The sequence below is a fragment of the Argopecten irradians genome, chromosome 2 (assembly GCF_041381155.1).
Source record: "Argopecten irradians isolate NY chromosome 2, Ai_NY, whole genome shotgun sequence".
Classification (NCBI taxonomy): Eukaryota; Metazoa; Mollusca; class Bivalvia; order Pectinida; family Pectinidae; genus Argopecten; species Argopecten irradians.
In genome coordinates this window covers 58,467,253-58,482,485 of record NC_091135.1, presented here as the reverse complement: position 1 = coordinate 58,482,485, position 15,233 = coordinate 58,467,253, and the positions used below count along the sequence as shown (strand labels likewise).

Genomic DNA, 15,233 nt, shown 5'->3' with positions numbered 1-15,233 from the left:
CCCCGCGCGCTTACCTGGCCTGATCTTTATAGTAGGTACTATATGAGAATGATGCCTAAGATGACTATCTGTATAACCCTCACCGGCAGCATTATTTCAGCCTAGAGGTCTGTAGCCTAACTAATACTACATCTTTGATTTTTTCGCCCACCCGCATGATGGACGTAGCTGAAGGAACTGCATAAAGTGGACTGAACTGCCGAAGACATCCAAGTAAGACGTTAGTATCAATGACATAATCAAATAATGCCCACGGACAATTAAGTCCCCAATATTGCTGTTTTGCCAATTGCAAGGTGAATCAGACATGGGTATTATTTGAAGCACGAGTTGTTTAACATTCCCTTTCAGATTTTAAATATTCTGTCCATTGGTCCGTATAAAGTTTCAGCTTCAGTGATGGTTTGGTTTGGTTTTGTGTCCTAGGCTCGGTTATAACCGGAACAGTGACGTTAAGCCCCATCAATCAATCAATCAATCAATCTAAAATTTGCGATTATTTTAATTGGAACATCACTAACGAGTGCCCGAGAGACGAAACAGCTATATAATACAGACTTTTGTTTCCAAATGTGTTTTTATATCTTTTTTATCTCTTGTAATATTCGTCATACTTTTGGGTGTGGCCGAGTGGTTACAGATATATGTGCCGTCATATTATACACACGAATCAAGAAGCGCTTTTCATACAATACTTACAACTTTGCAAAGTCAAATAAGAGTCAAAATGAATTTGGGCAGTACTGCCATAAACAATTTTATTTACGCATACGGTACATTGAAATGAGTATATATGATCAGGCCATGAATCCAAGTTCTGGTCTACAATTTCATTTCACATTTTCACTGTGCTACACTAGTATTAGTACTACAGCCCATTAGGCTCATTTTAGTAGAAGAAACTTTGCCGTTATCACGCGAAACTTTGGCGTTATTGCACGAACCTTTGGCGTTATTACACGAACATTTGGCGTTATTACGCGAAACTTTGGCGTTATTACGCAAAACGTTGGCGTTATGACATGAAATTTAGGCGTTATTACGCGAAACGCACCGAAACTTTGGCGTAATTACGCGAAACGTCGGCGTTATTACGCGCCGAAACTTTGGCGTTATTACGTGAAACTTACGCGTTATGCAAAAAATACTAACGGTCTCCATTCTATTTATATATCACCCAGATTGCATTTATATTGACAATAGATATAATCTAACAAGTGTTTGATTGTTAAATAAATATTTAAACATCGTTTAAATCAGAAAACTGTTCAAAAGTGTAAACATCCTTCATCAACATTTTGAGAAATACAATTCTTACAATTCAAATTTTTTGATTTTACACAGTCAAATAAGAGTCAAAAATGAATGTTGGCAGTACTGCCGAAATCCTTTTATTTATGCATACGGTACAATGAAATGAGTAGCATATCTTCATAGTACTACACTTGTAATAGTACAACAGCCCATTGGGCTGATTTTGGTAGAAGAAAATTTGGCGTTATCACGCGAAACTTTGGCGTTATTACACAAAACTTTGGCTTTATATATCACCCAGATTGCATTTATATTGACAATAGATGCAATCTTACAAGCGTTTAATTGTTAAATGTTTAAAGACTGTTTAAATCGGAAACTGTTCAAAACTGTGAACAAGAATGTACGTCCGTTTTTTTGTCTATGACTTCATAACCCCAAAAGTCATTGAGAATAATGCTTCTTATCTAATTCAGATAACTCATTCAGGTGATTTCCATAATTTTACTACTTTTACAATAAAATCAACTGAGGCGCATTGGTATATTATCCAAGTTGGGCCAATAACTGTGCTGCTTTTAGAATTTCCCGAGAAAACGTTCTATATGTATGACGTCATAACACTTGACGTACAGGAACTTTTACAGTTCTGTAAGCCCGAATAAACTTTGAACTGACGAGTTCATTAACTATGTTTATTCCATGTGTAGGTTTTGAAGGACCTTTATTGAACTCTTTTATAAATGTGTAATTTATGTACATCTGCAGTGTAGTTACGATCTCGCTAGGTCATTGTCATAAATGAACGGTTCTATATAACAGAGATTGACTTGAGAATATGTCCATGCATATATTTTCCCAATTCATCCATTTGATAACGAATAATATATTCTTGAGCCATCGTTCTGCATTTATTAACGTGTAATACATGTATATATATCGTTTCGTTGTTTCTTTAGCTGACAGTTGCAAGTTGTTGAAAATGGGGACGAAAAATGAAAATGGTCTCGAATCATCCAAAGACAAAGTGACTGTTTTGGCGGAGGCTAGTCAGTTGAAATGGTCATCTAGACAAGAGTTCATCATCTCCCTTCTCGGTTACTCGCTCGGCTTAACAGATATATGGCGGGTGCCGTACTTAACCTACCGGAACGGCGGAGGTATATATATCAAAACGGGGAGCTAGTCCGTAGCCTGTCTACACATATTTGTATACATATATTCTAATCTGGTGTAGGAGAATGAATTCTAATCAAAATCCTAAAAATGTCTGCAAATGGAACTACTTTCCATGTTTGTAAGATGAGGTAAACATATACCGTAATCAATACATAAGAGTACCCAAAGATAAGAGTCATGGCATTCTGTATTGAGCCAGTCTTGTCATGAGTTTTGGTTTTATTAATGTCGTCCTGTTAACAGCCAGGGTCATTTAAGGACGTGCCAGGTTTGTTGGTGGAGGTAACCAGGAGTACCAGGAGAAAACCACCAACCAAAGCTCAGTACCTGGCAACTGCTCCACGTGGGATTCGAACTTAAGACCCAGAGGTGGAGGGCTTGTGGTAATATGTCGGGACACCGTTGCCTCCTTGTCATTGCATTATAGTGTTAGACGATGTAGTTATATAGACATGTCTTCAAAGTTTAAAGTTATTGAGTCTGAAATATCTCAAAATCGTACTTGCTTTCTAATGGCTATTAATGGGAATACTGGTCTTTTTTTAAATCTTTATCTATATGAATATAAAAACATTTATGTTTATTTTCTTAATGTTGGATTTTTCTTCATGTGCTATTACTCATATATATATATATATATATATATATATATATATAAAAAAGGGGAAAGTGGATGTCTACAATGCCTGTCTGTAAGCCGCTAGTTCTCCTTGCCTCTCTTGGAAACTTCACACTGGAATTTAACTGTCTCCACAAGGTTTAACAAGCCAAACAAGAACAATGTCAGCGCCTCATGTGATTCAGTATAGATGATAAAAATCAAATGTTGATATTTAATATTTGTAGGAAAGACAAGGTTAAATAGAGGTTACACAACGAGTGGCTGTTGGATATGTAATTTATTCCACACGAGTGAGTTATTTTTTAAAAGCAACAAAAGACACGAGCTTTAGCGAGTGTCTTTTGTAACTTTTAAAAAATAACTTACGAGTGTGGAATAAATTACATATCCAACAACCACGAGTCGTGTGACCTGTTTCTACCACAATTATATCCGCTTTTAGCCGACAGAAATACGACGAGGATAAGTACGCTATCCAACACCAGTTTTGGCGTCAAGCGGCGAACACAGCATAGCATGACGTCACTCGATTATTGATGACGTTGACAAAGGATGACACGACACTCAGAACGTAGTTCTGTCAAAGTTCACCGTGTCAGCCAATCAGAATGCGTACAGAGTTTATACCACGTGTGGTATAAACAAATTGTTAATCAACAGCTGCATCGTTTATTTGATACCCAGAGAGTTGAATAACACTGATTATTGTGGTAGAAATATCCTTATACATTTGTAACACAAACGATGTTGAGTTATCATTCACTGATAGTGATGACATAATTCGGCAAGTGCGTTCCTACTGATAGTAATGACGTAATTTGATTGGAGAGTTGTTAATAATATTGATGACGTAATTTGATAGGGGTGTTGTTAATGATAGTGATGACGTAATTTGATACGGGCGTTGTTAATAATAGTGATGACGTAATTTGATAGGGGTGTTGTTAATAATATTGATGACGTAATTTGATAGGGGAGTTGTTAATGATAGTGATGACGTAATTTGATAGGGGAGTTGTTAATAATAGTGATGACGTAATTTGATAGGGGAGTTGTTAATAATAGTGATGACGTAATTTGATAGGGGAGTTGTTAATAATAGTGATGACGTAATTTGATAGGGGAGTTGTTAATAATAGTGATGACGTAATTTGATAGGGGAGTTGTTAATGATAGTGATGACGTAATTTGATACGGGCGTTGTTAATAATAGTGATGACGTAATTTGATAGGGGAGTTGTTAATGATAGTGATGACGTAATTTGATACGGGCGTTGTTAATAATAGTGATGACGTAATTTGATAGGGGAGTTGTTAATAATAGTGATGACGTAATTTGATAGGGGAGTTGTTAATGATAGTGATAGGGGAGTTGTTAATGATAGTGATGACGTAATTTGATAGGGGAGTTGTTAATAATAGTGGTGACGTAATTTGATAGCGGAGTTGTTAATTATAGTGATGACGTAATTTGATAGGGGAGTTGTTAATTATAGTGATGACGTAATTTGACAAGTGCGTTCCTAATGATAGTGATGACGTAATTTGACAGGTGCGTTCCTAATTCCTTACATATTCTTTATGCTGGTCTGTGGGATTCCTTTGTATTTCCTGGAGATCATGACGTCACAATTTTCTGGAAAGGGGACGTGGCGTGTTTGGGATTTTTGTCCATTGTTCAGAGGTAAGACTTTAACAAGTTACAAAGCACAATTGAAATCAATAATTTTGTAACAATGACATATAAATTTGTTTATGACATCATTGTCATTAAGATATATGCATTCATATACAGCTTGGAGGACTTTTACATGGAGAAACGGATGTATAGTTTATAATCATTATGCACAGTGCCATATCTCAAATGTGACGTTGGTGTCCAGCAACACTTAGTTAGAAAATTCAAAACAATATCCTTTTCAACATCACCGAATTTCAGGCATATCAAGTTCAAGGTTATAAATTATCAAAGTTTGAAAGCACCTACGTTTAACGACACTAAAATTCAAAAGTTACCAATAACGTCCAAACCTCAGTATTACCTATTCCGGCCATTAACTGTCTATTTACATCTGGAGTCAATGACGTAACTTTTTGTAACGTCATCTTTGATTGGCTAAGTCTAAACGTAAGACAGATTTGGCATTAAGATTGTTTCATGATCCTGAGGCCAGGTATGTTACTTTAACTGTTTAACACATAAGAACATCCGTAGAAGCTGTTTGTGTCACTGTTGTGTCTGTGTTCCTCCTCAGGGTTTGGCATTGCCTTCCTTATCATTAACTGGATAGTGGCGGCCTACACCATGCTTCACAAACCCTGGATTATAGAGTACATTATAGCCTCGTTTTCGGCTGAACTGCCTTGGTCGTCATGTGACAATCCATGGAACACTCCCGCTTGTGTCCAAACCGGTCAAACACTCGTCACCAACATCACCTTCAACGTCACAACGGACATGGTACGTCATCACATCACAAACGACAAAATGACATTGCCGATTCAAGCGGTTAAGATATTTATATCTTTGTATTTGTATTTCTGGAAGGGAATTCTCCATCTTATCAAAGTACTCAAAGTACTAAAAGGTGGAGACTTAAAAAGACTGGTGAAATTAATTAAAGGGATGTGGATCAAAAGATGTTTAAAACGAAAATCGAAAAAGTTTTAGACAAAACTGAACATACAATGTAGAATAAATTAATACCCTGGTTATAAGCGATATATTCTATGGCATTCCATAGGAACATGAATAACATAAATCACTCTTTTTCAAGCATATACACGTTATATCTAGTTGAATTTGATAAGATATGTCTTTGGTCAGCATCGTTGTGGAGAAGTTTGATTAATCTTATCATATACATGTATTCTGTTACCAATCTATCAATGTCTCTTGTTGACTGGTAGCACTTATATATAATTCAATGTCTATCAATGTCAGTTACTTAAACTTTGCATTCCAAGTATAAAAACTCAGATTTTACACTTCAGTTGTATTAATACATAATGGAAGTTTATTGAAGTGACTCAATATCGGGTAAACGAAAATAAGGGATTTGATACCAATTTTTATTCATCTTCAATAATATCAGGTATTATGTGTAAATTTGGGGGTTTCCTATAGGAGGGGCATATAATACTATATTCCAATAGCTTAAGGTGAGTTGAACCCATGTATAAAATTTACGATGGCCGATATCAGCCGTCACGTTACTCGCATAAATGTATGACAGGTTACATACATTTGATGCGAGTAACTTGACAAAGGCAAAAATAGCATGACAGGTTACTCTCATGTGATGCGAGTAACCTGACATAGGTAAACACGCATGGCATGTTACTCGCATGTACCAATTAACATTCCATGGGTAGCACGTGTTTCACGTCAACAAATAAGATTACAAATTTAAATTTGATTAATTTTCGTTGTTTTCCCGTATAGAAGCAGATCACACTTTTCCTGCACGAGAATAAAAGGACCAGTCGTAACGATGTAAGTACAAATAACTGTATTATTTCAGCTTGATTAAAAACAACAGATTGAGTTTGGCAGTGTAACTACTGTTTTTGTTGCAGGCCTTTCACAGCTATCAAGGAAAATAAGGACAGCGAAACCATATTGGTGTTTCCCATTTTTAATCAAGCTGAATAATGATTACAGTTATTTGTACTTACATCCGATCGTTACGGTTGGTCCTTTTAGTCTCTTGCGGTAAAAGTCTGATCTGCTTTTAAAGGAAGTTAATAACAAAAACACTCCACGAAAATTTATCAAAGTTGAAATAAACTTGTACCCGTTATATATCTGTTCCTGTAGCCTTCCTACAACTCGTCAGCCATGGTCACGACAGACAACACCAGCACACTGGTACCCATGTCTTCTGTGGAGGAATTCTGGAAGTGAGTGTCTTATCTTACATTAGGAAAGATTTGATATTTGTATAAATAGTAAAATGAAAATATAAAGTCTGGTTATTTTCACTTCGACAAATTGATACACTTGATATAGCATTAGAATCTATTAGTTACTGTTCAAATAAGCGAAACTTGGTATCTTACTTACTTTATCTCTTTTGTGACCTCGACTGTCTCCTTTATAACCGTCCCCGTTATGACCTTGACTGCCTCCTTTATAAGTTATAACAGTTCTCGTATGACCTTGACTGTCTCCTTTTTAACCGTCCTCGTATGACTTTGACTGTCTCCTTTATAACCGTCCTCGTATGACCTTGACTGTCTCCTTTATAACCGTCCTCGTATGACCTTGACTGTCTCCTTTATAACCGTCCTCGTATGACCTTGACTGTCTCCATTGTAACCGTCCTCGTATGACATTGACTGTCTCCTTTGTAACCGTCCTCGTATGACATTGACTGTCTCCTTTATAACCGTCCTCGTATGACCTTGACTGTCTCCTTTGTAACCGTCCTCGTATGACATTGACTGTCTCCTTTATAACCGTCCTCGTATGACCTTGACTGTCTCCTTTGTAACCGTCCTCGTATGACATTGACTGTCTCCTTTATAACCGTCCTCGTATGACCTTGACTGTCTCCTTTATAACCGTCCTCCGTATGACCTTGACTGTCTCCTTTGTAACCGTCCTCGTATGACATTGACTGTCTCCTTTGTAACCGTCCTCGTATGACATTGACTGTCTCCTTTATAACCGTCCTCGTATGACCTTGACTGTCTCCTTTGTAACCGTCCTCGTATGACATTGACTGTCTCCTTTATAACCGTCCTCGTATGACCTTGACTGTCTCCTTTATAACTGTCCTCGTATGCCATTGACTGTCTCCTTTATAACCGTCCTCGTATGACCCTGACTGTCTCCTTTTTAACCGTCCTCGTATGGCTTTGACTATCTCCTTTATAAGCGTCCTCGCACTCTTTTATATCAGTCTTTTAATGTCCTCGAATCTCGGTGACTGCTTCATAAACGTTCTGGTGTCGCCTTAATTGTTAAAGAAATATTCTTAATGAAACTAAATTTCGTTTGTTCTAAGCTATAAGGTTCTGGATATTTCTTCTGGACTAGAGGATATCGGTAGACTGAACTGGAAATATCTTCTCTACTTATTGGCATGTCATGTAATCATCTGGCTATCCCTAGTCCGTAGTATACAGTCCATTGGTAAGGTAGGTATTTTAACGACGTTCGACAAGACGACAAAGGGCGATAAGTCACATATCTTTGCAAAGGGCGATAAACCAAATATCCTAAAGTATAAACCCCGATTTCCAGGACACAAAATTCAACGTTATCATATCTTTCAACAGCTTCGTCAAGACAATGTGACGTCATGGTTATAATGAACGTTCTTCTTTCCCCAGATGATGTACGTCACGGCTATTGCACCAGTTGTACTCACAATCATTATTTGGATCAGAGCCTTAACACTTCCGGGGTCAACAACTGGCATGGCCTATTTTATAACACCTGACTTCGAACGCCTTTCTCATCCCGAGGTACGTTATACCGTATTTTAAAATCATAAAATTTTATTTTATTACATTTTGAAATTAGCTTTTAATGAATTAACAGGTTCTTCAGACATCAGAATGATATGATGATAACGCCAACAAAGGATGGTTTCAAAGACAATGGAGGACGGCATGCGACCTCTCACTCATAATGCATAACGATGCGATGAACGATGCAATTAGGTTCAGCTTCAGATTACAATACAATACATTTATTTGCATTTTTACATCCACAAACAAGGATCGATAGCAAATTACAAAGATAACATTACATGTATAACACAATAATAATAAAACAAGAACAACTTATGCATTACATGCTAATCAAAACGGATGGGCACATGATAACTTCTGGGGTTAAATGGACAGAGGGTCATAAGATCGAACAGAACCAGAGCATTCATCGCACGGCGAAAAGATTTTAGGGGGGGGGGGCTAGAAACAAACAAGGAAATCCGACACTTTGGCTCTCTGTTCAAACATTTTATATCTTAGCCACAGAACACCAAATACTGGTTTCGTTTAGTTAATTCAGTTAAATGTCCTATTTACACCCAGGCTCATGTTATGACTGCCTGCCTTGTATGTTGCGTCTGTCTTTATCGTTTGGAAGGCTGCTGTATATTCGTGTTGATTTTCCTTGTTGCTCACTGAAACATTCCGCCGACGACACAGTACAACATATCTCACCCAGTCACAAGGTGTACCAGTCGCCCACTCTCTTCCGCTAAGCAGAAGCAGAAACTACCGCTTTTGATGATTATATGGTGTGTCTCGGTCAGGTAAAAGAACCCAGATCTTTACTCACAGGGGTCAACGTCTAACTGAAAACCAAAAGTGAAGCGGTGTCAGGGGAGATGTTGGGAGAAATAAAGTCGGTTTGGAAGAAGAAAAAAATATAAGATCCCAGTATAGTCGCTTTTACTATTATGCAATGGGGGCAGCAGGTACAACTTTAAAAGAAAAAAATATATATATTTGAAACAAAATGGTCAGTCGTGAATCGGAATCACAGAAGCCTAGATCGATGGTAACACGCAGTTTTATATGATTCAAATATTGCCGTGTTGTTAAAATTTCCAAGCTTATATTCTGCTATGAATCGTCTGAATTTATTCAACACAAATACTGATGTAACTGTTGCCAACATAATTATCTTTGAATTTCTCACCAGGTATGGATTGAAGCGGCATTCATGGCGTTTTACACTCTGGGACCGGCTTGGGGAGGTCTTGCGATGTACGGAAGTCACAACAAGTTCAATGACAACTGCTTCCGGTAAGAGGAAGGGGAGCTGTTCGGTTTAATCTGACTGCATTTAGTTAGACGACCACAAACTTTAAACTCATACTTTCATAGAAATTTACACTGTACTAAAATACCGATATTTGCTAGGAACACGCCATTTACGGTTTTCCCATGATAATGTTAATGATAATGCTATTTCTCTTATTCCTAAATATCATCAGACTTAAAACTGACTTTCATTCAAAAATATTTCGGAACGCACTGAACAGTGAGATCAAAACTACATACGTAATAATACTTCTATTGTTTGATTTAGTCCGACAACTCCTAGCAGTGTTTTACATTTAACTGTAAAACATTACCTCCTCCTTATACTTTTCTGACCAATCAAAAACAATATATCTAGTTGAATATGGTTGATCACGAAAGACGTTCAGCGACGAAGGAGCATGTAATCATAAATAGTGTGATGATCCACAATTTGGTGATTTTGCGAACCTTCAAAATATGCTCATTAAATCTGTAATTTTAATTTTTGAAAGAGTTTATAAACGCTGTAATTGATTCTGACACATTTCTTTTGTTTCAGTGATGCTATAATTAGCACTGTAATGACGGTAAGTTACGGTCTCCTGAACGGACTTGTTATCTTCTCCGTGATTGGTGTATTATCACATGAGAGCAACGTACCAATCAACAAAGTCATTACATCAGGTTGGTTTTACATCAATATGATAACAATGGAAACTCATTTATTTTACTGAAGATTTACGCGGTTGCATCTTTTTAAATCGCCATAACATTATTAACTGACACGAAGTATATATTATTTGCATTAAGCATTTTCGCTTCTGTTTTATTTGTTTACAAATTCCTATATTTTGTATCTATTTTAGTTTTAGTTTTTTACCACCACAATTTCTCATCCATCATTTCTGTGCTACTACATTTGATCACGTTTCGGATTAGTCACATCCCCAATATCCTGACACTATGAGTATTTTGGTATGTTTAAATGTCCCTATTATCCGTACAGGTGGGTTTTCCCTGGGCTTTGTAGCCTATCCACAGGCTATCACCTACTTCCCTATGCCACAGATATGGGCCGTCCTCTTCTTCATCGTTCTCCTCTTACCTGGTCTGGATTGTCAGGTAAGACAGCGGCACCAATTAACGATATCTGTAATAGTAAAGTACGGTATACATATACAAGAATAGTTAGTATTATAAGAATTGTGGATATTTCACCTTCTCATCGGCTGAAAGTTTGCCATTTTAAGTTCCAAATAACGTTCGCTGTCGGTCAATCTGCACTATTGGCCCTTGGCATCACTGTCAGAGTAAATCACAGCTATAGTATTCAGACCCAAGGGTGCTAACTTTTCATCTTGATACCAGACTACACTAATGGAGCCCGTCCTCTGTGTACTAGAAGAAAACTTCCCTAAAACCATTGGAAAGAGACGGATCCCTCTCCTTACAGGCCTCACCGTATTTACGTTCCTGTGTGGAATCCCATTGGCCACCCAGGTAATGTCTCCAATCGTAATTCTTGCTTATTATATTCTGCATTTATAGTATTTGAGATGTATTCCTTAATTATTTGTCAAAAGAAGCATTCGACAACATTTGACAAGATTGTAAATTTCCTGATCAAAAATACGATGCTAAGAGGGGACCTTTCTTGCCCAGTGTCATCCCCGGTCCTATTTGTAAATTAGCGACAGTGCGATTTGCACATGGGACTGATGATGGCCCCTTGATCACAATAGCTATTGATATTATGAGAATCCATTAAAATATTTTCCGTCAATTTTCAGGCTGGTGTGTACATGTTCCAGCTTATAGATTGGTACACCGCTACCTGGAGTGTTCTTCTCATCGCAGTCACAGAATCCATTCTGTTCGCTTGGGTTTACGGTAGGACTTTGATCACTTTATTTCCCCTGATATATGTCACTGTTATAAATGACCACTTCCAACCCTGATGACACAGTTTAACTTTTGATATATGTACCAAAATCACCAATGTTCAATTTGACAACCAAAAACAGAGCATTCCTTCAGACAAGTAATAAAAATCTGCCTTACAACTACTGTTGTCGTATAGTAACAAACTGAGAGCTTCTTTTAGATGTGTAACTGTCATTAGAGTGACACGATGTTACAATACTTTATATGTTCCCTGATTAGAATAATTTTGCACCATAGAGTCATGCAATATGGCCTCTTTTTTATTGCAATTTGGTGGAATATTTTAACTTTTTCAGGTGGTGATCGTCTAAGCCGAGACGCCATGTTGATGTTGGGGCGACCTCTACCGGTGTTTGTACGAATCGCAACAGCTTTTGTCATGCCTATCATCCTGACGGTTAGTGACAGTCCCATTGACTTATCATTTATAACGTCATCTGGTTTCCTATGAAATTCTTAAGTAGCTGGACTTAAGTTGGATTCTCTACTGTACTAACTAAAATCACAAACCGTACCCTCGTCATCAATATTCATTTATCTTTATGTATTAAAGAACAGTCTTCATCATGATGCACAATGAAATAAATTTCGTATGATTCTAGGACCATTCTGGTACGATTTTGAAACATCAAGATTGGATTGGGATTTGTATATCTAAAGTTTACAGTTTTTGGTGATAGCCAAGTGAATACATTTATTAACAAACTTTTAGATGTGTGTAATATTTTTGGTGAGAATAAATAAATGTAGTTTTGATAGTGAGTACTTGTTGTTTTACAGTTCCTGGTGATCGTGAGTGTATTTAAGTACAAGCCCCCTACCTACGGTGCCTATCAGTACCCAGATTACGCTCGGAGTATCGGATGGTGTTTCTCTATGGCCTCCATCGTCCCTATCTTCCTCTACATGGCCTACCTCATCAAAAAAGAAAAAGGCTCATTATCAAAGGTACGACTACCCACTGGATTTTTTTAAATAATCTTATTCCGTTTAAAATATTGTCTTTATACATTACTCTATAGCAGTATGGAAATATTTTTTTAATTCCACAACTGAAAGGACATTCTAGAAGATTTTGGAGGAAACTACTCTCACTCGAAATTTTGGTAGAATCAAAACACGTTTCTGTCTTTCTAAACTATATTCATAATTCATTTTTTTACATTTTCAAAACTACGTGAATGTATTTATAACTTTTCGTACTTTATGTCTGTATTCTGTTGACTAGAATATTTTACTTACTCTTGTGTCCAGCGAATTGCAAGTCTAGTCAAGCCAGCCCCTGACTGGGGCCCTGCGGAGGAGAGTGTCAAACCAGCCTATAATAGATTAGAACGGAATTATCAGCGATCCTTCGAACGGTTAGTCAGATTCAACTTCCTTGGACGTGGTGGATATGAAAATGTGAAACGAGACTACGATAACAATGTTTCCGAAATGAACTCCATGGGTTAATACCTGATTCCACCCTTCATAGTCTTCATCTCAAACGCCCATTGGGCCATCAGCGTTATTAAAAGATATTTTTAAACACTGCCTAGAAGATAATGAATACCTGCATCAGCAAATAAACGTTCGGTAACAACTATTATGACGTCAAAATATGAATATGACGTCATAGTTGAAACGAAGCTATTAAAAAGAATTGTCATTCTTTATTCAGGATCGTATTACCGATCTAGTGTTTTAATGTATATTATTTACAAGGACCGAGATAGAATAGGTAACAAATTTAATTTCTGAATCGATATAACAAGTACATCACCTGATTTAGAAAGAGCTTATGTCAAATGCAATTGGGAACAAATGTGTTTCTTAATTTGTCTATTCATTGAAAGACGGATCGATCAAAGTTCCTTGCTTGAGTATGAGAATAAAATAAACGACCGACTTCTAAAATGTTTCTCTTATCCATTCCTATATCCATTTACCTTAATGAAGAACCTCATCGATTTTGATAATGTGTTCATAATTTATCATTCAAATTTACTATGTTAACAAAGTGAAAATATTTTATATTTTATTTTAATTAAAACACTTATGATTTTGAACCATTGGAATTTGACGCAGATTTTACCAGTAACATTCCTATACTTCGGGCCAGGTCAAAACCAGTTAGGTACTTGATGAACAATTTGATTTACTAAGTAGACTATTGGACTGAAGACGTCTACGGACACTGAGCCACGTTATAAAATAAATCAATACGAAAAATCATAACTAACAAAAATGAAAGCAATGACTTGCTTTCATAGACACAGGTTAATATAATTCTATTATTCTCGTCATTCCTGATTATTTTAAAGCAGTACAATATTTATAAAATCACATAAAATTACTCCAAAGTGTTCCAAGATACTATTTGCAATCAGCACACTTACATAATGCTATTTTACAAAATGATTAAACTTAACGTTTTAAGTGAGACTCTAAATAACGCTGTTGTAAAGATTCTGTTGAAAAATTAATGTGCACGACATGATCACACACAGCACACAGTTTGTGTTTGGATATATTATATTATCTTAGTCTACAGTTACCATTTACATGTTTTCGTCAGTGTTTGGGATCATCGGAGTGTCATTTCGTGATAATTTTCACAATGCAGGAGTCTTTGGAGGAGTGTCAATGTGGGCTATCTAGTGGCCATGGCCGATAAGCATTTTTTACAGATACCCGGGGGTTAGGATATCATGATATGACATATAATTAAGATCAGGTCGGAGTCCCTTGTGAGTTATGGGGGTTAAACAGGAGGGGCAATTTTCTGTTTTGTCTAGTTTTGTTTGAACCAAATGATATTTTTGAATAATTTTCCATGAATAATAATGAATTTATATGTTGAAAATAAAACATTTTGGAAAATAAAACTTAGTATCAAAAAATAGGTCACAGTGACCTAATTTTGTAAAATGTCAATTATATAAACATAAAGTTAATCTGGCGCCATAATATATCAGAAAAAATGTTATTTACATTATATCATTAAATCATTCAAAAATATCATTTGGTTTCAACGAAACTGGACAAAATTAGAAATTTCCCTCCTGTTTAACCTCCAATAACTCACAAGGGACTCCGACCTGACCTTAATCATATATCATATCATGATGTCCTAACCGCCGGGTATCTGTAAACAAAAAATAATGCGCATTGGCCATGGTCACTAGATGACCCAAATTGACACTCCTCCTTTACTGTATCGCTGATTTATGTCCTCTGATCTTGTGCTACGCTCGGTGGTTACGTAAACTGATTTCAAAAGGGTACGTGTATATTGGGTCTTCGTGTTGCCATCAATTTACACTGATGTACTTGTTTATTTGACCATCGAAAATGTCACTCGAGCTTAAAACTTAACAACTGCGACTTTCCATAGCATGCTCTTTTAATCATGTTCGATAGAGTTTTGATTTATTATAAATTTGAACTGTAAATTAGAATTAAAGCATACAAACGAGTATTT

At 36.6% G+C, this 15,233-nt stretch overlaps 1 protein-coding gene across 2 annotated transcripts; it reads left to right on the top strand.

Moving 5' to 3' along the window:
• Window positions 1-29: 29 nt before the first annotated feature.
• LOC138316069 (sodium- and chloride-dependent glycine transporter 2-like) lies at window positions 30-15,228 on the top strand. 2 transcript variants are annotated; one of them, XM_069257551.1, is made up of 15 exons: window positions 30-213; window positions 2,214-2,414; window positions 4,608-4,739; window positions 5,311-5,516; window positions 6,876-6,958; window positions 8,068-8,200; window positions 8,396-8,530; window positions 9,720-9,823; window positions 10,383-10,507; window positions 10,830-10,945; window positions 11,192-11,323; window positions 11,614-11,713; window positions 12,064-12,164; window positions 12,548-12,715; window positions 13,022-15,228. In XM_069257551.1, exons 2-15 carry the CDS (start codon window positions 2,237-2,239, stop codon window positions 13,220-13,222), a joined length of 1,914 nt encoding a protein of 637 aa, XP_069113652.1. In that variant the 5' UTR covers window positions 30-213; window positions 2,214-2,236; the 3' UTR covers window positions 13,223-15,228. The 2 variants fall into 2 exon arrangements, with proteins under 2 accessions (XP_069113652.1, XP_069113651.1); XM_069257550.1 differs by having other exon boundaries at window positions 30-220.
• The last annotated feature ends 5 nt before the right edge of the window (window positions 15,229-15,233 follow it).